Source organism: Diplotaxodon limnothrissa, linkage group LG16 (assembly GCF_057381915.1).
Source record: "Diplotaxodon limnothrissa isolate DT_005_m linkage group LG16, D_limnothrissa_male_GT1.1, whole genome shotgun sequence".
Lineage (NCBI taxonomy): Eukaryota > Metazoa > Chordata > Actinopteri > Cichliformes > Cichlidae > Diplotaxodon > Diplotaxodon limnothrissa.
In genome coordinates this window covers 27,382,615-27,406,258 of record NC_140611.1, presented here as the reverse complement: position 1 = coordinate 27,406,258, position 23,644 = coordinate 27,382,615, and the positions used below count along the sequence as shown (strand labels likewise).

The window sequence follows — 23,644 nt, the reverse complement described above, 5'->3', positions numbered from 1 at the left end:
GGAGAATCGAGCTGCTGAATTAGTCAGAGGATGCAAAAGCATAAGTGAGGGAGCAATATAAGGAGAATTAAAGGAGAGGGCGGAAGATTAGAGAGGGAGAGAGGACAGAGAGAGCCTAACAGACAGAGTGTAAATCAGCCTGGCTGTGCTTGGCAGCTTCTGTCCCTCTGGCTTATGGTTACCATTTGATTAAAAACAATAGCCATTCTTCATTTAAATGGAATAACAAATCAGCTTCTGCAGGGTGGAAACAAGTAGGCTGGGGGGCCACAAACACACCCAGGACAATACAGACGTCTTTAAAATGATCTAACCGTACACACACAAAGGCAAAGCTCTATGCTATTTCCACTGTGCTGGGAGCTGTCCAGCATTAGTGGTGCTGAAGATGTTGAGGCTGTGTAGCAGCCGAACAGCAGCAAATGTAGCTATCCACCTTCTCTCTCTACACTGCATTTCTGAAACTGAAGCAAGTGCTGCCTGAAATATACTGATCAAAATATTAACACCACATATCAGATCTTGATGAATGAAATATTTAAGTTAACATACACTATATGTGCAAAAATACTGAGTCACCTACACATTACATCTACTGGAGGACCAAGGTCCATGGAAACCATGCCATGGAGCTCTCGGTGCACGGTGTTTGTGTTGATGTTATTTGCCACTGTGCAATTATTGAATCATCAGAGCCATGGCAACCTTTACACACAACACACCTCAGCACTCAGCGACCCTTCTCTGTAACTTTATGTGGTCTTCAATTTTGTGGTTGAGTTGCTGCAGTTCCTAAATGCTTCCACTCTAAAATAATTCCACTAACAGGTGATTGTGGAATATCTAAGAGCAAAAAAAAACCCTGTGAATTGTCTTATTGTAACAAAGGGATCCTGCCGCAATATTGCACTCAAATTCAGTAAGTAAAATAATGTAATTTGTTGAAAACAACGGTTAGTGGAATCTAAAGTGCAATTCAAAATCATACCAAAAATCTAAATTAAATTGCTCAAGTGTTGCTTCATTGTTTTAAGAAGTTTATATGTTGCTATTCTATTAAAGTGGTGAGCTGGGCAAAATGACATTAAAACCATTAGACAAACATTTCACGTGCAGACTGATCTGATTAGATTTATAGTCCATCAACATTTTCTTTTAACAAGTCTAAAATTATTTGTTATATAGTGATAGGATGAGGGGGAAACTGTCATGGTCTGCGAGGGCAGACCGTATGGAGTGAGTTGAGGACCCAAGAGCAGACAGAGGCGAGGAGACGAAACTGAACTTAACAAAAAGCGAGCCTTTATTTAGGGCTGAAAACTCACGGAAAAAACAACAACAAAGTAACTGAGGGAAAACCTGAACATAGACTAGGAAACTATGACTCTTACTGAGAATTTAGACTATGACTAAACAATATACAAACTATGGCTGGGAAACTATGACAAGGGGTAGGGGAGATAACACAGACGACACGACGACGAACAAAGGAAGACTGAGGACTTAAATACACACATAAGGTGATCAGGGGAAGTGGAGACACATGAGAACACAGCTGACTAGAATAAAACATAATGACAATACAGAGGAGAGTAACACTAACTACAATGAACAAAGAACACCAGACTCTTCCAAAATAAAACAGGAAACATGGAGACATAGACATGAACTTAACATAACCGCATAGACAAGAAACATGACACGTAGACGCAGGAACCAGGGAGCCTAAGTACAGGGGGAGATGACAGAAACAACTAAAAAATAAGGACTAACTAGCAACCTAGAAATTAACTGGATCGAAAATGAATACAAAAATACCTAAAACTCAAACACGGGGTCACACGACCCAGTACCATGACAGAAACTGATGCGCAGTGCCTGAAAACTAACTAGTTTCAGACTTTATTTTAAGCAAATGACTATTAATCAATGAACCTGCAATATAAGACTTTCCCTGCAATTACATAAAATGCATAATTTAATGTAAATACTAAAAATTAAGGAAAAATTATCTTCTTTTTTTTTGCAGCCCAGAAACAAATGAAGACAGGATGGTTTCAAAGACAAAAAAAGATTTCCCATTTCCTTCTCTGCTCCTCTACTTTTGGAGCATCTAATACAATTATTGGGCCATAAATACAGTATTTTTTATTAAATAAATGACATGTAACAAGAAAGGCTCTGTAATATATTAAAATAGTGCCTGGATTTATGTATGACTACTAAAAAGAGACTAATGTAAGTACTCAAGAAATAGTGGCAGTTTAAGGGTGGCCCATATATGAACGGGTATAAAAGAAGTATAATAATTTATCATCTTAATGCTATTTCTTTTTCAAGACTCTTCACTGATACTTGTGCCCTGAATAGAGAGAAAGCACTGAAATGAGACCTTATTCTCAGTGTGGACACATAAGTACATTAGATGAAGTACTCTTCTGGTTTTTTTTAGATAAAGAAAGAGTACTTTTGCCTCTTCTAATGGTATACTCCCTTAGCTCTTCCTAAAAGAAGTGCCCCTATAATGCACTGTAGGATATTCAAACCCGAGTCGTCAGAGTTTCTAAAACTTTCTACAGTTCTGCAATAGTTATTTAGAATCCACCAGTCAGTCTCTATTTTATTTCTTTTTGCTTTTTTCAGTCTTGTTTTTCTCATATTTTGCACAAGCACAGGCCTGCAAGCACATACAAAGGAAAACGTCACATCCATATATATTTCCTATGTCTACGCATTTTGACATAACAAAGTAATGTCATGAACTGCATTGTAGTAACAACGGTGGCATTATGAAGGCTTTCTTTAAAACACAACAAAACACTTTTATTGCACAAAATGACACATTGTACATGTGTGTTCATTATGATGGAGACATTTGTTAGATAGGTTTATAGTCTTAAATGGTAATTATGTGACAATTTATCTTAGGCCATATTAAAAGTATTCCAAAAGTAATGTAACAAATTATTTTCTGTGGAGACTAATTAAGTAACATAGTGCATTACATTTTTTAAAATAATGAGCAATGTGTAATACGTTTCAAAAGCAAAACAAATATCTTGTGATTCCACAAAAGACCATTTTCATCCATTTGCTCTGTGATTGTGAATTAATGAGTCTGAGAGGAGGAAACAAACTAACTAATGAACCAAACACTGGTACGTAAGAGGCAAAATTCCAATCAACTTTGAAATGAATGAATACATTTACAAGGAAAATCTACGCATTTTAATAAATAATGGCCTACATTTCCAAAATTAAATACAACAAGCTCACTATAGTGAAAGGTGTAGCAGTAGGGGTGATGTAGACAGCAATAAACTTTCATTTGTCTATTTTGCACTTCCTGGTGAACAAAGATATATCCATACTTCTTTATTTATTGACATTTGTTGTTTTCTTCTGAATAGGTCATTTTACTGTAACCTCTCCTCAAAGTCTGGAAGGATGGTTTGTGATAACGTGTTGATTTGGGGACAAAATCAGGTGTATTTATTTACTGATAAATCCAATTGCAATGTAGCCTGTAATTTGATTATGTAATCTTCTCCAGGCATAACAGTACCATGGCATATTAGAGGGAAACAAATACGAGAAACAGAGCCAAGATTAAAGTAATAAATTTTACTTTTAGTTCTTTAAAACTATGGCAGAGTTATTTGCGCTAATGGGATCCAATTTTAGAGGCGTATACTATAAGATCTCTGTTGACACAAAACATTTAGCATAATTTGGGCCAAGGTAACTTAACCTATGTCCTTAGTTTCTGATTATCTTTCAGTGCAACAAACAGCATGCTCTTTCTCGCTGGAACATCAGCTTTTTTTTTTAAACTTAATCCACTTTCCTGTTTACCTCTGTCTCCAGGAAGCGGCGAAGGGCCCTCTTTTTCTTAATGTTCTTCCGTCGCACAGACACTGCTACACTGAGTACCATGATCACCACCATGAAGAGTCCTCCGATTACGCCTGCTGCAATCAGAGGGGTTCTGAAGAAAAGACATTGGAGAAGGAAAGGGAAGAAAATACATAAAGAACAAAGGGCATGCAATGAAATTACAGAAAAGGAAGAATGTTACTGGGTATCAGTAAAGAAGATCACACACAAGCACAAACTAAACTAAAAATACATCAAGCAAACATCGGGCTAATATAAGCACAAAGATTAACACACATAACATGTTTCTACAATATATATCCATGTGGCCGATCCCTTAAAAACCTCTTCACCTTCGGTTTTTGTGTATTTTCCCACTAAGCTTCATGTGGTAACAAATATCCCTCCATGCCCTCTCATTAAAATCGGGGCTGAGATCAAAAACATGGAAATAATCTTCAAAGAGAATCCTCAGAACCACGCTGATGCTGTCACTTGAAATGAAGAATCTCAATATTTTTACTGATATGCACCTCAAACTGTCCGAGTTGGCTTTCTGATATACTCGGCCATGGCTGGTTTATTTGATCTATCGGAAGAACCGTTCATAATCAAAATAAGGATGTTATTCGGGGTTGTATATTACGGACTTCAAGGATACACCTCTATAAAATGATATCACATTCAGCCCTGTTCATGGGAAATGAAGAATGCTTTATCTCTCTGTCATCACAGTCTGTGGCTGCACAGGGGAAATCTCTATACATGTGATGGTTAAAAGAAAGGGGGTCTAACCAATGAAGACACGCGGGCACTATTACCTTACTTTAGATAGAGACAGGTGTCAAATTAAAGGGAAAAAAGCAGAAAAGGTGCAACACATTATTGTATAGTTATGCAATTATTATCCTAGCATGCTCCACTGAATTTCTAAAAATGTTGAGCAGGCACAATTGATTCAGATTTTGTAAAAAGATTGAAAGTGACTTTCAAGGAGGGTTTAATGTTTCAGTCCCATAGACTTCATTATTCATAAGTGCTTCAGTAGCACAGTGACTAAATTACAGATTGTTACATTTGTATTTAGAGCTATCAAAAAGACACAAGTACATAACTAGGGTCAGAAATTATGGTTGTACCCATTTAGTGACTCTGGTGTTTGGGCATTAGTGCAGTATGCAAGAGTTACTCTTCTTATGGTGACTGAAAGTTTCAATACAAGATGTAATAAGGCCATAAGCACTGCTGTGCACCAAAAGAATGGCACAGCCTGAACATTTGATCGCTGCAATGACCGAGTGTTGTGGCTATGCTGTGATCGGGGCTTTTTCTGGTGTCTATTTATCCTCTTAGCACTATCACTGAATCACAATTAACTTGAGTCAACTTGATCAACTTTATCCTATGATTTGTGACTGGAGCTGTTGTGGTGGCATCACACTATATGTTATCCTAGTCTTAATTTTACCCCAATCTGTGTCTTGGAACCAACAGTGAAGGAGAAAAAAAATACTCTAGATATATAAAACCTGTGGTTCTTTAGATTGTCCACTAAAGACTTTGGATAATTATAAAATGCCCTGGTGACTCCATGGCATCATCACGATTCTTTGGTAAAACAGCTTGATCGTTGCCAACATACACAGGTTTGTTTCTCGGAAAGAAGAGATTGAGGCCATTTTAAAATTGCTCTGAAGCTACAACCAGGTGATGTTTACCTTATTTTTGAGGCTTACTAATATCTGCAGATGCAACACACTTACTTTATTATTTACATGTGATATGTATATACAAAGATAGCAACACTGGTTTCTTGCTGCCACAATGAAATGATTAGGCAGCTAGTAAATTCAGTGCACCCGGGGGTGAAATGCACCAGCATATAATGCCTGTGAAGCCCTGCACTGCTTCTACAATCTGGGTTTTATATGGATTAAACAAATGAGATATGGTATAACGAGATGATTAGTGAGCTTTAGAGGTGCTGGTAGACTATTTTGGAAAATAATCTAGACTAATTGTTCTCCCCATTTCTCATCTTTATGCTGTTATCTATCTCTTGGTGTTACCTCCATATTTAATGGGCAGTTATGAAAGTGGTATCGATCTTCTCATCTAACTCTCAGCTAGACAGCAATGGTTTTTTTGTGTTTTTCTCCACAAAATATCAATAAAGTTCTTAAACAGAAAAGTTTAAGAGAGAGTGGTAAATGTAAATATTATGTTTGATTTCATTAACTTACGCACTGCAGTTTCACTATGGATACATTTCAAAGCAGAGGAATGAAGCTAATTTGTGTGAAATGAAAGCCACACGGTTAATTTTGTGCACGTCTTATTGTTATAGAATGAAAAGAAAACTGATGGTGAAAGACACCGTCAGCATGGCACTGGCAGTAGCTACATGAGGCTTTTCTCACAATGACAAATGTCATTTGGCATTGGGATAAACAGCTAATGTGCAATTCATTCTATACACTCAAATTTGGTGGCTTTTGCACACTCAGCAGAAACTTGATAGCACTGGGTTGAATCTCCTGCCCTCAGAACTAGATCTAGATTTGAAACATTTCGACAAAACGATGGAAACACTCCTCACAGATTTGACGTCAGCTATACATTCATGTATGCAAAAATCCCAGTTCACTACAAAGGTGCTGTACTGGACTGAGATCTGGTGACTTCAAGGCCCTTTAAGAACTCACTGCTGTGTGTGAAACCAGTCGGAGATGGTGTGAGCTTTGTGGCATGGTCTGCTGCTTTCTGGTGAAGCAGCTATTGGAAGATGCATGTTCTATGGTCATAAAGGGATGGACATGAAAACAATACTCAGATAGGTTGTGGTGTTTAAATGATGCTCATTTGGCACTAAGGACCCTGAAGTGTGGGCTCCTTATCGCTCATCAAATTACACCACCACCAGCAGCCAGAACTGTTAATAAAAGGCTGGATGGATCCATGTTTTCAGTTTTTTTTTAATATTGCCGCAGAAATCAAAATTCATCAAACCGGGAAAGATTTTTTCCTTCTATTGTATGATTTTATTGAGCCAATGCAACATGTAGTCTCACCTATCTGCTCTTAGCTGACAGGAGTGACACCTGGTCAGGGCTTCTGCTGCTCTAGCCAATGTGCTTCAAGGTTTGACATGCTGTGCATTTGGAATGGCTCTTCTGCATACCACAGATGTAACAAATGGTTATTTGACTTACTCTTGCCTTTTTGTCAGTTTGAAAAAGTATAGTTATTTTCCTCTAACTTCTGGCATCAACAAGGCATTTCACCCAGAGAACTGCTGCATATTTTTTTTCTTTTTCTTTTTTTTTCTCCATAAACCCTAAAGATGGCTATGTGGGAAAATCCCAGTAGATCAGCAATTTCTGAAATACTGCCATTAGAAGATTTTGTGTAAAAAAAAAAAAAGGAAAAAAAAGGCTTTGTGTAATGACATGACACTTTCAGCTATGCTCAAAAATGACACATCTAACAGTTAACAGATTTACTACTTGTGTGACACATCAGAGCAGGCAACTAGACCTGATAGCTGTGGCTACAGCTACATCCTGGCCAGAGATATCAGAGATCTGATAAAAGCTGATCTCTTCACAAGGTCGGCTGATAGTTACTTTCAGCCATCTGCTGCAGTCCCCATTCATCCTACTGGCAGTTTCCCAAATATTATTTCAGAAGCACACTTGTAGATTTAGTCTTTTGAAGGATATGACTTGTTTTTTTTGAGCTACAGTAGAAGCTTCAAGATACTGAATACTGATTGGTCAGTATCAGGCGGAATATACAGTAAATGCCTTTACAGTGATTATCTCTATGTGAATGTACGCTGTGCTGCAAGACGGTAAAAGCTTCTTTCGTTTCACTTTTTTTGACACCCACTTTGATAGTCATCTCATTACATTTACCTTTTACCTGAAATTTGTATATAGTATTCTTTTTGATGTGCTGGAAATCTCCATTGCAAAATAGTGAACTGCAGGCTGTTCCTCTTGCCTACCAGCCTCTTTTTTTAATCATCCCTCAAAACGCCACGCAACAATTTTTAGCACCACTTGATTCCAAACTGCTTCACTTATGAAGTCTTGAATCTATTTGCTGCAAACTATGAGCAGCATTTTCTTGCCTTTTCTCCCCCCAGCTTCAGAACAAATGTTAAAGCACAATCAATTTATCAACAAACAGGCACACACACACACACAACCGTGCACAGAGAAGCATTAAGGACCTCACAGGGATTTGGGGCCTTAGAGCTATCCATTAATCAGAGACTTTGCTTACTGTACGGTTCTTCTATGTGTGTGCGTGTGTGTACTTCTGTTTAAGTGCGTTTGTACGTAAGCACATAATAGAGGGATCCAAGAAAAGGAATTTTGTACCTGTCCATCCAGCCGATGCAGTCTTGAAGTCTCGGTCCAATGCACCTTAGTAAATAAATACAGGACAAATGCTGTATTTTATCCTATTCAAACATTAATATCGCATATATAAAAATGTTACCATAACACACAGGCAGCCAAAATTAGCCAGAAAGTGTTGACCGTCAGAGATGTTTTTGCTTGCTCATTGTAGAGCAGATGTCAACACAACAACGATACCTTTTATATGATTAACGCGTTTTGCCTTAAGTGTGGCACAAATGTGAATAAAAGCCTTGTTGGCTACCATTTTTAGCCTTGCTTTAGAACTCACTAAGAGTTTACTTTTAGAGTGACAGATTACAAAGTTATACTGACTTCTAATGAAAACTAACCAAATCTGTTGGACGTTTCACCAGTCGCCTTGTGTTAATCTTTCAGTGGCATCACACGTCACATATACTGTCTCTGAAATTTAGTAGCTCTTTTGAATGTTTGGAAGCCTCCAGCTCTGTCTCTCTCCCACTCAGAATATATATCCCTCCCCCTCGATCAGCTTGTTGGGTTTTTTGCTGCTCTGAGAGGCGGCCCTGCTTATGAAGCTGTACCTGTGACAGTGTCAGCCTGGTGTTTTCCATTTACGACAACATTGTTATGCTTAAGTGAGCTGGATGCTGTCACTCACAAGAGGAGAAATAACACACAGGGAAGTGACATAAACTCCCGGTGGAATTAAATACAAAATGATGTCTTTCCAAACCTTGTTGAATATTACATTGAGCGATCAGTGGCTAGTGAGCAGTGGAGAGTGGCAGGGTATTAACTACCCTTACTTTCATTCTTTTTTCTCTTCAGGTTCATTTTCTGCTTCACTTCTCTATTTATCTCACATGTCTTGCAAGATGTAATTTTATGATAGCTGGCGAGAGCTTTGCAAGCACGTGCTTTTCAACCGCTAAATATATGAAGGTCAAATTTCGCTTGCAATATGAGCATGAGAAAACATAGCATGAATATTCTGTTAGTAACTAGTCACTTTGGTAAAATAAATAAAACAGTGATGTAGCAACTGCTTGCGGGGCAAATGGTGTGCAAATCCACTTCTTGTGACGACGTTACTCTAAGCTGATTACTCCCCACATCTCGAACTTGTCCTTTTCCTGTCTGCACTTACCCTTGGGTGCAGTTAGCATGGCAGGGGTGGCATTCGTTGTTGGCTTCAGCGTACTTGAAGATGAAGCTGTTGGCACCTTGCAGGCCATCGGGACACTTTTCCACACAGTTTGGACCGTCTTTGAAATGAAGGCATTTCACACAATGCTCTGGGCCCTTCGTAAAAAGAACAAAAAAAGGATTTTTATTGATTTATTTTTTGTTTGTTTAATTGTGAAAACCTTATTTTCCTACATGAAAACTTACCATGTATGGACCATAACTTGTTGTAAACTGATTTTGTCACATGTGCTAGATTTGTAAAATGAGCGTATGATTAGTTTTATCGCTGGTAAGTCTGACTCCCTCTTGACAGCTTTTTATCACTTGGTAAGGTGTCAGTTTCAGTGTCAGCATCCTTTGCTGGAAGTATAGACTGTTGATTTTTCTGATATCATTAAACAAATAGGAAGGATGTCAATGGAAAATTGTATTTAGTAGTCAGTATAATCTTTTAGTGATATAAGTTTGCTTATGGTAGGATGCTGTTTGTAGTTATTTGTATTAGGAAATGTTTAACCATGTATACTTAGAAGCATATAATTAATTGTGTAGTGACAGGATGTGTGCACCCCAGGAATGCACCCCCACGTCCTGGGAGCATGAGAGCTCGTACCTTGTCTTGTTGTTTATGGGGCCACACTCTGACCCCACACACACACATACACACACATACGCTCAATGGAGTATAAAATAAAGACCGGGGCAGTTCTCTCACTGGAGTCTCTTAGAGTGGAGGCTGCCCTTGCTAGCAAGAAGTTCTGTGTGTTTCTCTTCTCTGAGTCTTTACTGAAGAAGTGTTTTAGAACATTTTCCCTAACAAATGGTAAATGGTAAATGGCCTGTATTTATATAGCGCTTTTCTAGTCCCTAAGGACCCCAAAGCGCTTTACATATCCAGTCATCCACCCATTCACACACTGGTGATGGTAAGCTACATTGTAGCCACAGCCACCCTGGGGCGCACTGACAGAGGCGAGGCTGCCGGACACTGGCGCCACCAGGCCCTCTGACCACCACCAGTAGGCAACGGGTGAAGTGTCTTGCCCAAGGACACAACGACCGAGGCTGTCCAAGCTGGGGCTCGAACCGGCAACCTTCCGAATACAAGGCGAACTCCCAACTCTTGAGCCACGATCGGACACAAAGGACAAATCTGTCAGGTTGAACAAACTGTGGGTTATTGTTAGTTACTTATGATTTTTCTTTTAAATCTGTGAAGCAGTGGAAGCTTAAGAGTGAAAACGCGATAACAAGCGGCAAAAGACAGAAAGTGGAACTGGTGGAGTGGAGGAGAGATGAGAAAAAAAAAAAGGAAGTGCTGTGGAGTAATAAGCGAAGGAGAGAGACTGGACATGGACATTCAGATTTACAGAGAGAGTAAGGGTGAACAAGATATAGTGAGAGAGAGAGAGAGAGAGAGAGAGAGAGAGAGAGAGAGAGAGAGAGAGAGAGAGAGAGAGAGAGAACTGGGAGCAGAGGAAGAAAGCATACGAGCATCATAAAGCTGTGTGAGCAGAGCAGGCAGATAATAACCATCGCTCACAGCACACACAATGACCATAACAATCCGCCTAGAACAGGATTTATGGAGCTAATATAGGCGAAGGAGGGGGTAGGAAGGGAGAGGAAGAGAGGTGAAAGAATCTCACAGACGGGCCTCGAAACATCAGCAGGCCTAAAGAACATCGTACTTACAGACTATATACATACATAAGCACAAATGGTTGGAAAGCGAACAAACCGCCATAGCTTTGAGTCACATAAGCAACACTGATTTCTTACTTGTATCTACACAATAAATAACAAAAAATGACCCACAGACACAAAATTATATGTGCCAACTTCAACAATAAAATCCATCCCAACTGAACTATTTAAGGACTCTTTGCAACACAAATTAAAGTTAATCATGAAGTTACACAGGTTGAAACTTTGCTCCACAGAAAACAATGCATTTCCAATGCATTGCTATACAGATGACATCAAGCATATTTATGACACTGACAGGGCACGCTAACATTTCTCTCATTTAAACTGATCTCCACTGGATCCTTTAAAATCTTCCCTTTCCCTGGCCTCAAAGTCCAGGCTCCATCATATCTTAATGACCTCATAGTGCAACACCCAAAAAGAGCACTTCACTCACAGAATGAAGGCTTAGTTGTAGTTCCAAGAGTTACCAAAAAGTACATCTAGAGGCAGAACATTCTGCTACAGCGTGCATGAAGGCAGACTCTCACCATTTTTTGGATTAAGCTCGAAACTTTCCTTATTGAGGAAGTTTTAAGTTAGGGTTCTTGCCTTTGAACCATCCTTTAGTTATGCTGCTGTAAGCTACAGGCTGCTAGAGGACCTCCAATGATTACCTGAGCACCTGCCATCTACTCTTGTCTCTATAACTGCCCATGCATTTGTACGCTACTATTGCATGTCATTAACTTGGTGGCTTTTCCCTTTTGTAGTGTGTGTTCTTTTTTCCCTTCGTCTTCATTTTCTTCCAAAGTTAATTTCCTGAGCTTCATATTCCTGACCTGTTGTTTCAGGCTCCACTAATCCGCCAAATGTTTATTATTATATTGTTTGTTCTTAATTGTTTCTCTATGCTCTTCTTTTCTCTATTGCTTTTCCCTCAACCTAGCAGTTAGAGGCAGATGGCTACCCTTCTTCAGTCTGAATGTGTTAGAGGTTTCCTCTTCTTAAAAGTTTTTTTTTCTTTTTTGCTCCCACTGTCACAAAAAGAAATCGCTGGCTTTCACAGTATAATATTGTGAGATGTTTATCTTACAATGTCTGGCATAAAACTACACTGAACTGAACATTGTGCACGACAAATGCAGCTGAGAAAGAAAGACACATAAAAATAAATTTTCTTAGGAAAAGCCATATCTTTCCTTCTGTCTCTATGTGTATTATTGCTTTGTCAGTCAAATCAAAACAAGAAGTAGTGTTTTGCATAGACTTTATATGGATGCCTATGTACTAATGCCTCTGCATGTGCTCTTTATAGCTTCTGTGTGTGCGAAAATGTTCTCACCGTGAGTATAACTATGCAAAGTGAAAGTCTTGCTGCTCTCGCTGGCTTTAGCGTTGAGCTTGGCACTTTGATTTTCTGAGTGTCTTCCCACCCGTGGATATTTGTATGTATGTGTATGCACTTGTGGCATCACATCAACAAGCTAAATTATGTGACAGAGCAAGCAAATGGTGTTTGGTCCAACGGGGTATTGGGGCAACTAAAGCTCCAACCTAAGCATCCTGCTGTAAATATAAATTAGTCTGCCAGCACAAAAGAACGTGTGTAATACTCTTACAGTATAAGTGTATGCCTATTTTTTCCATCACTAGACACATGAACTTCAGGAGACACTTAAAAAAAAATCGATATTATGTATTATAACTATGCACATGTATATTTACTTGCTGTATGCTCAATCATTCAGGTAAGTAAATGCCAGAAAGTTGATTCTGTTCATCGTGACATAGTTTTCAGTGGGAGAAACGCTTCATCACTCAGCCAAATGTCATGACCACTGATCAATGGCCATGAGCACTATTCACACAGAGTTGAGAAATGACTGCAACCAAAGCACCATGAGATGGTGAAAGAATCCCCTTTGACAATTTATATATTAATAATCATGAAACTGACCTCACGGCCCATTTTTAGTCAGTGGTGCTAGTTTTAGTCATCATGCAAATGTACTGTTTATAAGACTGAGGAAACTTGCAGTCAGTTGACAGTAAGGAAGTCACTTGAATGAGTGGCGTAACATTCCTTCCGCTGACACTATTGTGTGTTATGTTTATACTATGGTCAGTGTTGGGGAGTAACGGAATACATATACCGCCGTTACGTATTTAAAATACAAAATATGAGTAACTGTATTCCGTTACAGTTACCGTTTAAAAAGGTGGTATTTAGAATACAGTTACTTTGTTGAAATAAATGGATTACACGGCGGTACTTTCCTGTTTCATATTGTCACAGGTCAGGACTGTTTGGGTTTTGTTTGACAGCTATGTTCTGTTGTTTCAGGCAGAAGCGTTATGGTTGCCATGGTTACAGGGCGACGCTCTCTCTCTGCGTGTTTCCTGGGTGAGAGAGCGCCTTTTTGTTGTTGTTGTTGTGCTAAGCTAACAGGCAGAATGCTACAGGTATAGCTCTAAAGAATGTAGCCTCATGGGCAGTGTAGTCCGTGCTGCAGGGAGAATGGACTGCCATACCCGTTATGTGTCTGTGAGCGCGAGGAGGGAGAAAAAGGAAAAGTACGAGCTGTCATCGAGCAGAAACGGGAGCTGGAAGCATGTAAATATAATAATAACCACTGCAGCCAAGAAGAGTGCCTGAGGAGCCCAGTTGTAAGTAAGCTATTAAGACTCGACTGTACGCTGTGTTCGTGTTTTCCTCCGAAACAATAAGTTCCGTTGGAGCAGTCTTTCAACGCCTCTCTCTGTCTCTGGCTAACAAAGTTGACCCAGACAACAAAGTAAAGCTATTTTTCGGCTACGAGCCCAACATGGAACCCACCATATTAGTCAGAGGTCCCTTTACTACGGTTCGGAGCCGTGGACCGTCAGTAACAGTAATAAATCACAGCAATAGTACATTCACGTAGTTGTAAACAGCATATATTAAATAATCCAAAGTATTCAGAATACGTTACTCTCATCGAGTAACGTAACGGAATACGTTACAGAATACATTTTGGGGCATGTATTCTGTAATCTGTAATGGAATACATTTTAAAAGTAACCTTCCCAACACTGACTATGGTCATAGATGGCTACTGCATAGTGTCAGAGAGAGGATGGGTATTTCAGACATTCAAGATTAAGAGTTAAGTTCAAAGTGCTGCAGAGAGTCATTTATAAGTTGATAATAGGATAATAAGTCCATCCATCCTTTTAACCACTTATCCAATTTAGGGTCATGGGGGCGCTGTAGCCTAAACCAGCTTTCACAGGGCAAGAGGCTCTGAAAGCTTCTAACTGGTCCGCTTCACTCCATCACTTTTCTCAGCGTATGACAAAGCTTTCCTAAACTGGCTGGGAGACATAATGTCTCCAGTGTGTCCTGGGTCTGCCTGAAATCTCCTTACAGTTGTATCTGATGTAAATACCTGGTATAGGAAGTATTCAGAAGGTGCCCTAGTGAAATGGGCAACACCTCAGCTTGCTTCTTTAGATGTTGAAGAGTAGCTGCTGCACTTTCAGCTCCCCTCAAATGGTTGAGCTCTGTGTTTTGTATCTAACGTAGAACCCAGATACCGTTTGGAAGTTCATATCTGCTGCTTGTTTCTGTAATTTTTGCTAACCAGCATCTGTTGCTAAAGTTGTGTACTGTATAGAAATGCAGAGTAAATCAACAGTCCACATCACTGCAGATGCTGCACCAATCCATCAGTAACATGGCCCTGAAAAACTTAAACTCCTCCATCTGAGGCAGCAAATAATTCCTAACCTGGAGTGGGAAGACCAGCGTTTTCCATCTTTATAATATATACAGTGAAGTTTGGATGCTGCTCACAGTTTATACTGTGTGCTTCTTCATCTGTTTGGCAGATTTGGAATTTACAAACACTAAACTTGTCCTCCTTTTTAAACTTACACTTACAAGAAATATGATGGGCTGTATTGGGCTTAAAAAGATCAGTTATGACAGGAAAAAAACACTCTTGGATTTTCAGGTTATAAAATTATATTATTGGTTTATTTTCAGATCTATTTTCGAATGTGTATTTTAGCTTTGTGAGATTTTCAGTCTGACATCAACATGACTTTGGCTTAACTGCCTGTTGTAAAAATGAATGAATGTTCCACTCTTTGAATGATTTGAGCGTGTTTGTATATCTAATAAAAATCATAAACACACTAGATCTACCATCAGCTCTTATTTGGTCCACAGAATAGCCTATAATTATGAATATTATGAGAAATTCAGTCTTTATACTTTAGACTGCATTAACTCCATTAGATCGCTCTCTGTAAGCTGTAAGCAATTACTCTCTGTAGTTATAACATGATTGCTGTAATCCATTTGGATTCCCATGCTGCACATATGAGATCGACACACGCTCCAACAGGTTGAAGGATTATTCCAATCTTAGATCATTTCAGACGACCTTTATTTCGGACAATAAGAATGTGGCTCCTGCAGCTACTCATTTCACATCTGCTCTATTCAAGGAGTTCATGCATAATTGTTTTGAATGCAATATTTGTTCTCAAAAGTTGGACTGGAAAGGTCTTTGGGTGATTTTATTGTACTGAAACTGGGCTGGGGACTTTTGAGGCATGAAGTGGATAACCAAGACAATGAAAACAACAAATCTACTTCAGCAACAGCATTTGAGCCAACAATAATTTATGTGTTCCTTTTTTTCCCCCTTCCGAACTATGTGAACCGGCTGGCTATCATCTAATGATTAAGGGCCAAATTTACTAAGTGGGGCAAATTAGTTTGAGGCCACAACTGCAAAAAAATATGTGGATAGTAGCAGAAAGTTACTAACAATGCCCTAATTTATAAACACAGATACATCCAATTAATTTCAATAGTGACCCGCATTCTACAGAGAGCAGCGCAAATTAGCGAGTCAACAACAAGCAGACCTGATGAGGGAAAGACTAATATACTAATCAAAATGATACACTGTAAGAGGGGCTGACAGGACAACACACAACATCCTGATTCGTCTCCAGGTTAATGAAGTTACTGTAACTATGCAATGCATGTAAACGTGTGCATTGCCAATAATTTTCTACGTTCCATGTGAAGCTAATTATCTATATCACACTTAAAATATATTGTAAAGAAATAAACCAAAACTCTGAACATCACCTGCTCTTAACCAGGTTACGTGTTCAGCATAAGTTACCGTAGTGATTCAGCCAGGTCTTGAATGGAGTCAAGTTTAGATTTCATACATGATCGGTCAATACTACGCTGGCTTCCAGTGCCAAAAACATTTTCAAAAGGATTCAGCAAACAAATCTGTTTATTTCTGTTGTGTCTTATACACTTAATCACAAACAATATTGTTGTGCGTGTCTGAGTTGGGATGGCAAGACGGGGGGTTGGAGGGGTTCCACACTTCTAAACTATAGTGATCAAGACTGTCAGACAGGGTGTGATGGGATACAAAAGACAGCACAACGACCCGTTGGCTTACATCTGTCCCGAATCATCCATTTCTCTGAAACAGCAAGATAAGATTTTAAGAGAAAGAGCAGGGTCAGGGGACTGATGTGGCTGTGGGTGTTGTATTCGCAAGAGACAGAGAAATGAAGGTCAGGAATTTCACTCTCCCCCTTTTTTAATATTTTATTTGCAGCTGCTACCAAAAGAATCTTCCAATAATTTGATGGGTTTTTTTTAAATAGTGCACAGTTAAAGTTTGTTGGGAATACAAATATACTTCCTTATTCTGACCTTTTTATTTATTTGTTTAGTTATTATTTTATTACAACAACTCCAACCTCCAATGTTTCTTTTATGTTATCATGGTATCTGTCATGTTTTGGTTTGATTATACATCGTAGTAAAGTTCATTTTTCAAAAATACAGTATTGTTACTGTCTTACTACTTATGATGCACAATATTCTCGCGCTCCTCAGAAGCATATTTGAATTGTTTAAACAGCCCCGTTCACTTTCTATATTAAGAATACATGTATGAACATAATGATTTGATCTGCCTTAAAATTGTTGTATGTAATAGAAAACTTACCGGCCCAAGACAGGTCAAAGAGTCACCGTCAGCTCTTTCACACTGGGCATCACACTCTACGCACACTGACCCATTGGCATATTCTCGAATATCCCTGACAGAAATGGAGAAAAGTGAGAGAAAGAGTCAGTCTGATGGATGACAAGAGAAAGACAAACATTAATTTGAAACAAGTTGGGGCCCAAAACATATTTTTTTGATAGCAGAAGCAACCACTTTAGTTAAATGTGTCTCTTTGCTGGGGTAGTTGGTGTAAAGAAAACAGCACTAATATTTATTTTTTAACCGAACTGATATGTCCTTGTAAAAAGTATGTCAACTCAGCTCTTTATTTGTAGGGACAGCATGTGTATATACACATATACAAACAAAACAATGCAATGACCTTTTCTTTATGTAAAGCACATTTGTGAATTAGTGTTGTTGCTTTTAATGACTGATCAATCAATTCAAGAGTGGAGGGAACCCTGCCAAGAGCAATAATATACTATAATATACTATATTATAGTATATAATACACACACACACACATAAACATACATACAACTGTGATACCCACAAGCATTATTACCTGTTAGCTATCCTTAATAGTGAAACCAGCACTCAGGGGGTCAGTGCTGTTAAAAGGTTCAGGACCTGGGAGGGGTGCTGCATTTTCAAAAATCAATCAAATAAAGTGTCTTGTTGTTCACTTTCTCCAATCCCTTTATAATTGCGCAACACCAGAGTGGCCTAGAAAAAGGCATTAAATTTGACCAAACTGCTACTAAGTTGGCACTTTGCCTTCGTCACTACAGGAGAAGAAAATTAAATTGGGGTACTTTTTTTGGCCAGTGAGGAAACACAGAATGTTCTTGGCTATAGAAATACATTTTGCTAACCCAGTGGGAACGAAATCATATTACTATTAATTATGCTTCATCGGCCTTCATAAAACCTTCCAAGAGGCAAGGAAGGTAAGCTTTTGTCGGAGCGCATGCTGTTTGGGATAATAAAGGCTGAAATGTAGCTGGAAGATATCATGGATACTTACGGTTTATAGGGCATTGCATAATGTTCTGGTATGATATGTTTTCCTGTATTTGCTGTATTCCTTTTACTTTCTGTTTGTTATAGGGAAAGAAAAAGCAATACACTTCAAGTGAATGAAAATAAATAGTGTTCCTGTTTAATTTGATTTTAGTTTATTTACATTTTGTAGAAACTCTAAGAAATTGCCCTTGATAAGGTACTTGAACCTCACAATGATCATGTCTGGTAAATGGTAAATTGACTGATTCTTATATATTGTTTTTCTACTCTTCTTCAGCACTCAGTGTTTATTTAACACGTCTCATTCACCCGTTCACACACAAATTCATACAAGCACCTTTTTCTATGTACAGGGAGTGCAGAATTATTAGGCAAATAAGTATTTTGTCCACATCCTCCTCTTCATGCATGTTGTCTTACTCCAAGCTATATAGACTCGAAAGCCTACTACCAATTAGCATATTAGGTGATGTGCATCTCTGTAATGAGAAGGGGTGTGGTCTCATGACATCAACACCCTATATCAGGTGTGCATAATTATTAGGCAACGTCCTTTCCTTTGGCAAAATGGGTCAAAAGAAGGACTTGACAGGCTCAGAAAAGTCAAAAATAGTGAGATATCTTGCAGAGGGATGCAGCAGTCTCAAAATTGCAAAGCTTCTGAAGCGTGATCATCAAACAATCAAGCGTTTCATTCAAAATAGTCAACAGGGTCGCAAGAAGCGTGTGGAAAAACCAAGGCGCAAAATAACTGCCCATGAACTGACAAAAGTCAAGCGTGCAGCTGCCAAGATGCCACTTGCCACCAGTTTGGCCATATTTCAGAGCTGCAACATCACTGGAGTGCCCAAAAGCACAAGGTGTGCAATACTCAGAGACTTGGCCAAGGTAAGAAAGGCTGAAAGACGACCACCACTGAACAAGACACACAAGCTGAAACGTCAAGACTGGGCCAAGAAATATCTCAAGACTGATTTTTCTAAGGTTCTATGGACTGATGAAATGAGAGTGAGTCTTGATGGGCCAGATGGATGGGCCCGTGGCTGGATTGGTAAAGGGCAGAGAGCTCCAGTCCGACTCAGATGCCAGCAAGGTGGAGGTGGAGTACTGGTTTGGGCTGGTATCATCAAAGATGAGCTTGTGGGGCCTTTTCGGGTTGAGGATGGAGTCAAGCTCAACTCCCAGTCCTACTGCCAGTTTCTGGAAGACACCATCTTCAAGCAGTGGTACAGGAAGAAGTCTGCATCCTTCAAGAAAAACATGATTTCCATGCAGGACAATGCTCCATCACACGCGTCCAAGTACTCCACAGCATGGCTGGCAAGAAAGGGTATAAAAGAAGAAAAACTAATGACATGGCCTCCTTGTTCACCTGATCTGAACCCCATTGAGAACCTGTGGTCCATCATCAAATGTGAGATTTACAAGGAGGGAAAACAGTACACCTCTCTGAACAGTGTCTGGGAGGCTGTGGTTGCTGCTGCACGCAATGTTGATGGTGGACAGATCAAAACACTGACAGAATCCATGGATGGCAGGCTTTTGAGTGTCCTTGCAAAGAAAGGTGGCTATATTGGTCGCTGATTTGTTTTTGTTTTGTTTTTGAATGTCAGAAATGTATATTTGTGAATGTGGAGATGTTATATTGGTTTCACTGGTGAAAATAAATAATTGAAATGGGTATATATTTGTTTTTTGTTAAGTTTCCTAATAATTATGCACAGTAATAGTCACCTGCACACACCCCCCTAAAATAGCTAAAACTAAAAACAAACTAAAAACTACTTCCAAAAACATTCATCTTTGATATTAATGAGTTTTTTGGGTTCATTGAGAACATGGTTGTTGTTCAATAATAAAATTATTCCTCAAAAATACAACTTGCCTAATAATTCTGCACTCCCTATATAAGTGATTGCTATCTAACAACTCTGATGAATGCATCAGGAGCAAAACAGTATCTGGCCCAAGGATGCTGGAGCTGAAGCGGTGATTGAACCGATCGGTAGATGACCCGCTCTGTCTCCTGAGCCACAAGAACCCAAGAAAATTGCAACAACATGCACTTAAACCACAAAAGGCCATTTGATTGGACTGATACATGCTGTTCAGATAAAAATAAAAGGGCCACCAGTGTTAACATAAAATACGGGAACTACGGAAAGCGCTGTGCTTGTGCGGATATGGCAAAGGGTTTGGACTGCATTCACAGAATTATTGGGTTTGGTGAATGTGCCGGTGTTGGTGACGCTGATGGTGTAGGTGACGCTGATGGTGTAGGTGACGCTGACGTGCAGGTGGACAGGTAGGCAGGGCGTGGCCCCGTGCGCAAGCAGTGACTGTGACACGCAGTGACACGCCTAGCCCCCCTGCCCGAGCAACACCTCCTCGTCCTCCTCTGTCCTCTCCAATGTGGCCACCAAACTTTTCTGATCAAGTTGGGACAGAACTTAAAAGCATCATCCCAGCTGTTCTGCAGGGTAAAAACATCTAAAATTTCATTAATAAAACTCCCTGGGGGAGCAGATCTTTCATTAGGAGGTAGATAGCATCAAGATATATTCTTTTAAAGTCAGGGGACCTCTATTGTTATGACACTCTGCAGGGGTGCCTTTTAAACTAAAAATTAGCACCACATTTTAAATTGTTCTTTTCACCCCCTGGCTCTTAATATCATCCCCAGTAAACAGAACAGTACTGCTTAACTCGAAAATGAAAGCGCCACGGGCTGTTCAGGTAAAGTTTTGATGAGCAGATGGCGTAGCAGGTCTTAAAAATAGAGGACTGTTTTAATGTCACAATGTATTTCATTAAATAAGACTAATGAAAAAAAGCATAAAAAATCAGTAACTCAAATTAAAACTGCATTTATTCATAGTATTTATAAGATCATTCGGTAGTTGCTGATGCATTTGATTAATCGTATATTTAGAGGCATGCAGCATGCTCCAGCCATTGCTGACTTCAGTAGCATTAAAGCCGAGCTATATTCTCAGATGATTTTGCCAGCGCCTACGGACTGGCCTCCTGTTGAATAAGGTAATAAACTATCCCTGGAACATGCAATTATATCCTCTTGCTCAGAAATATAATCTGGACAAAAATCTATTGAAAAAAAACTTTGTTCTTAAAGGAACTCAGTTTCTTTAAGAACTGATAAAATACAAAATAAACTGCTTGTCATGCTGTTTAATCTGCGAGTTTGGGGCCATCTTTAAAAGCTTTTCTTGGAAGATAATGAACCAAGAAAATAAAAGACACCTCAGAGGGCAGTGAACAAAACGAAACAAATTTTTCTCACCTAGTTGTTGTGAGCATGTTTTATTTTGTTCATAAATATGTTCAAGTTAAATAAATTCCCTGTTGGCAGTAACAGGGTAATATATTTCCTTTACTTTTTTAAGTAGCTACATTTTGCCACACAGATGCCCGTCACTTCAAAAGCTTCACGTTGGTGACATGACAATCATTATCTGTTGCTACAACGGTATGAGTAAAGGACCGTACATGACACTCATGAGAGCATTCTGATGTTAGATCAACGTTTTGATGTGGCACTCATATGACCCATTTACCATACAGCGTGTCTGTTTTGGCACAATCTAAGAGAGTTATGGCTCTTAGGGGCTCGAACACACTTAAGAATAAAAAGGGCTATTGATGCTGTTCTTTTTGCCTAACTTATGAAAATTCCCAGAGAGTGACTGTGTTTCTGTGGTGTTCTAGCCCATTTTACTGTCAAGAAGCTGAAGAGTAATCATTAACTAAGCATTTGTGGGGACTTTTATAGACTACAACAGCAGAAAGATGTGTTTGGCACCTTAACAAAATTAAGTAAACTTTGGTGGTAAACGCATCCTGATCAAGCAAAGTCTAAGGGAGAAGCATACAAACCATGTTTTGTCACAAGTGTCACTGATTATAAAAGACTTTTTTATCAGTGTTGTCATGCTGATGCTGGCCTAGCTGTAACAATGTAACTTGTTTGGTCGTATTTTGTCTGCTTTACTGTTACTTGTTATAATAAAAAAGCTGAATATTTATTTTACTTACATAAGCTGACATAATATAGCAGACACTGCTTTCCTTATATATTTTTTTGTTTGTTTGTCTGTTTGTTGTTGTTGTTGTTGTCAAGCAGGTTTTCGAGGACAACATATAAACTTCTGTATATACGAACAATGCCACATCTGCTTTCTCTGAGTCAGTCCAGTAGCAACAATTAAACTCAGCCACAAACCATCCACCCACCTCCATCTTCTTATCAGCACTATATCTGAATATATATGTGCAAGCATATTCAGGACTCACCCCTCATAGAGATTGCAGGATTCTACACACGTTCGTCCACGACTGAAATATCGACAGGACAGGCATTGGTCTGGGCCGGGACCCCAACATCCAGCATCTGAACACAGTGGGTCACACACCATGTGCTCCTTGGCTGCTTAATACACATATAAACAAAGAAGGCAAAGGATTATACTCATGTAGCATGCAGCTGAGCTTTGATGACTCAGTGTCAGACGCAATGAATAAACCCTAAATTCCCCCAAATTAGCTGGGTATAAAATTAGCCAAATAATCCTATTATTTATGAAAAGACACAGAACTAGATTTACTAAGGCGCTTGCAATTTGCGAAGGCTTATTTTTGCATTAAATTTCTCCGCCTCCACAGAGCAGATGTTCATTTTCTTGGCCTATAAAAGCTAGCTTTTTTTCCTTCTTCTTCTTCTGGGGACTTCTTTCCTAAACAATGGCAAGAGTAATTGCAGCAAGACACAGGAAAAAGGTGTGCGTTTGAAACACGTGCTCTGGGATAAAGCGGTAAACAAGAAAGTGTCAAACAATACGCTGTACACTACAGAGTGACAGAATAATTATCCTCCAGGATGAACTAAAAGACGACCTAGTTCCTCCCACAAAAACGCTCTCATGTATCCCAGAAACTTTTTAAAAACATCACATTAATTAACTCAATTCATCAGAGGACGTGGTTGGCACTTCGTTTTTAGTGTATACTATATGTTCTCTATTAATATAAATGGCCTGCATGCTCAGTGTGTCTACAGTACTGACTGATATGGTGCAATTAGAAAAGTAGAAGGCTGGGTTGCTTCATTGTAAAATTGCTGTGCAAACAATGAAGAGTGAGATACAGGAAGCACATGCAGATGCCAGACTAGTCGAGTTAACAAAACCTTACAAATAATTAAAGAAAAAGTCATTTTAAGGATTTAAGCCTTTCAATTTGAAAGGGCAATCAAATATACAGCTACTGAATACTATGATTGTATATTATGAAGTTGTTTTACGTAGCAATAGTATCTGGTTTCAGTGCAAAAGTGCTTAGCGTGACATTTACAGCACAAACAAGTGTTGTTTGGATAGCCACGTAAAGCAATACTAAAAACCACCTGTG

General features: G+C 39.1%; 1 protein-coding gene across 1 annotated transcript in view; it reads right to left on the bottom strand.

Moving 5' to 3' along the window:
- Positions 1 to 23,644, bottom strand: part of erbb4b (erb-b2 receptor tyrosine kinase 4b) — a 176,076-nt gene that overhangs the window by 54,282 nt on the left and 98,150 nt on the right. The window contains exons 13-17 of the mRNA XM_085374300.1: positions 22,532 to 22,667; positions 17,189 to 17,282; positions 9,418 to 9,572; positions 8,265 to 8,309; positions 3,856 to 3,988 (exon numbers count right to left, since the gene is read on the bottom strand). Of these exons, the coding sequence (XP_085230426.1) occupies positions 3,856 to 3,988; positions 8,265 to 8,309; positions 9,418 to 9,572; positions 17,189 to 17,282; positions 22,532 to 22,667 (563 nt within the window). The remainder of the gene's footprint in view (positions 1 to 3,855; positions 3,989 to 8,264; positions 8,310 to 9,417; positions 9,573 to 17,188; positions 17,283 to 22,531; positions 22,668 to 23,644) is intronic.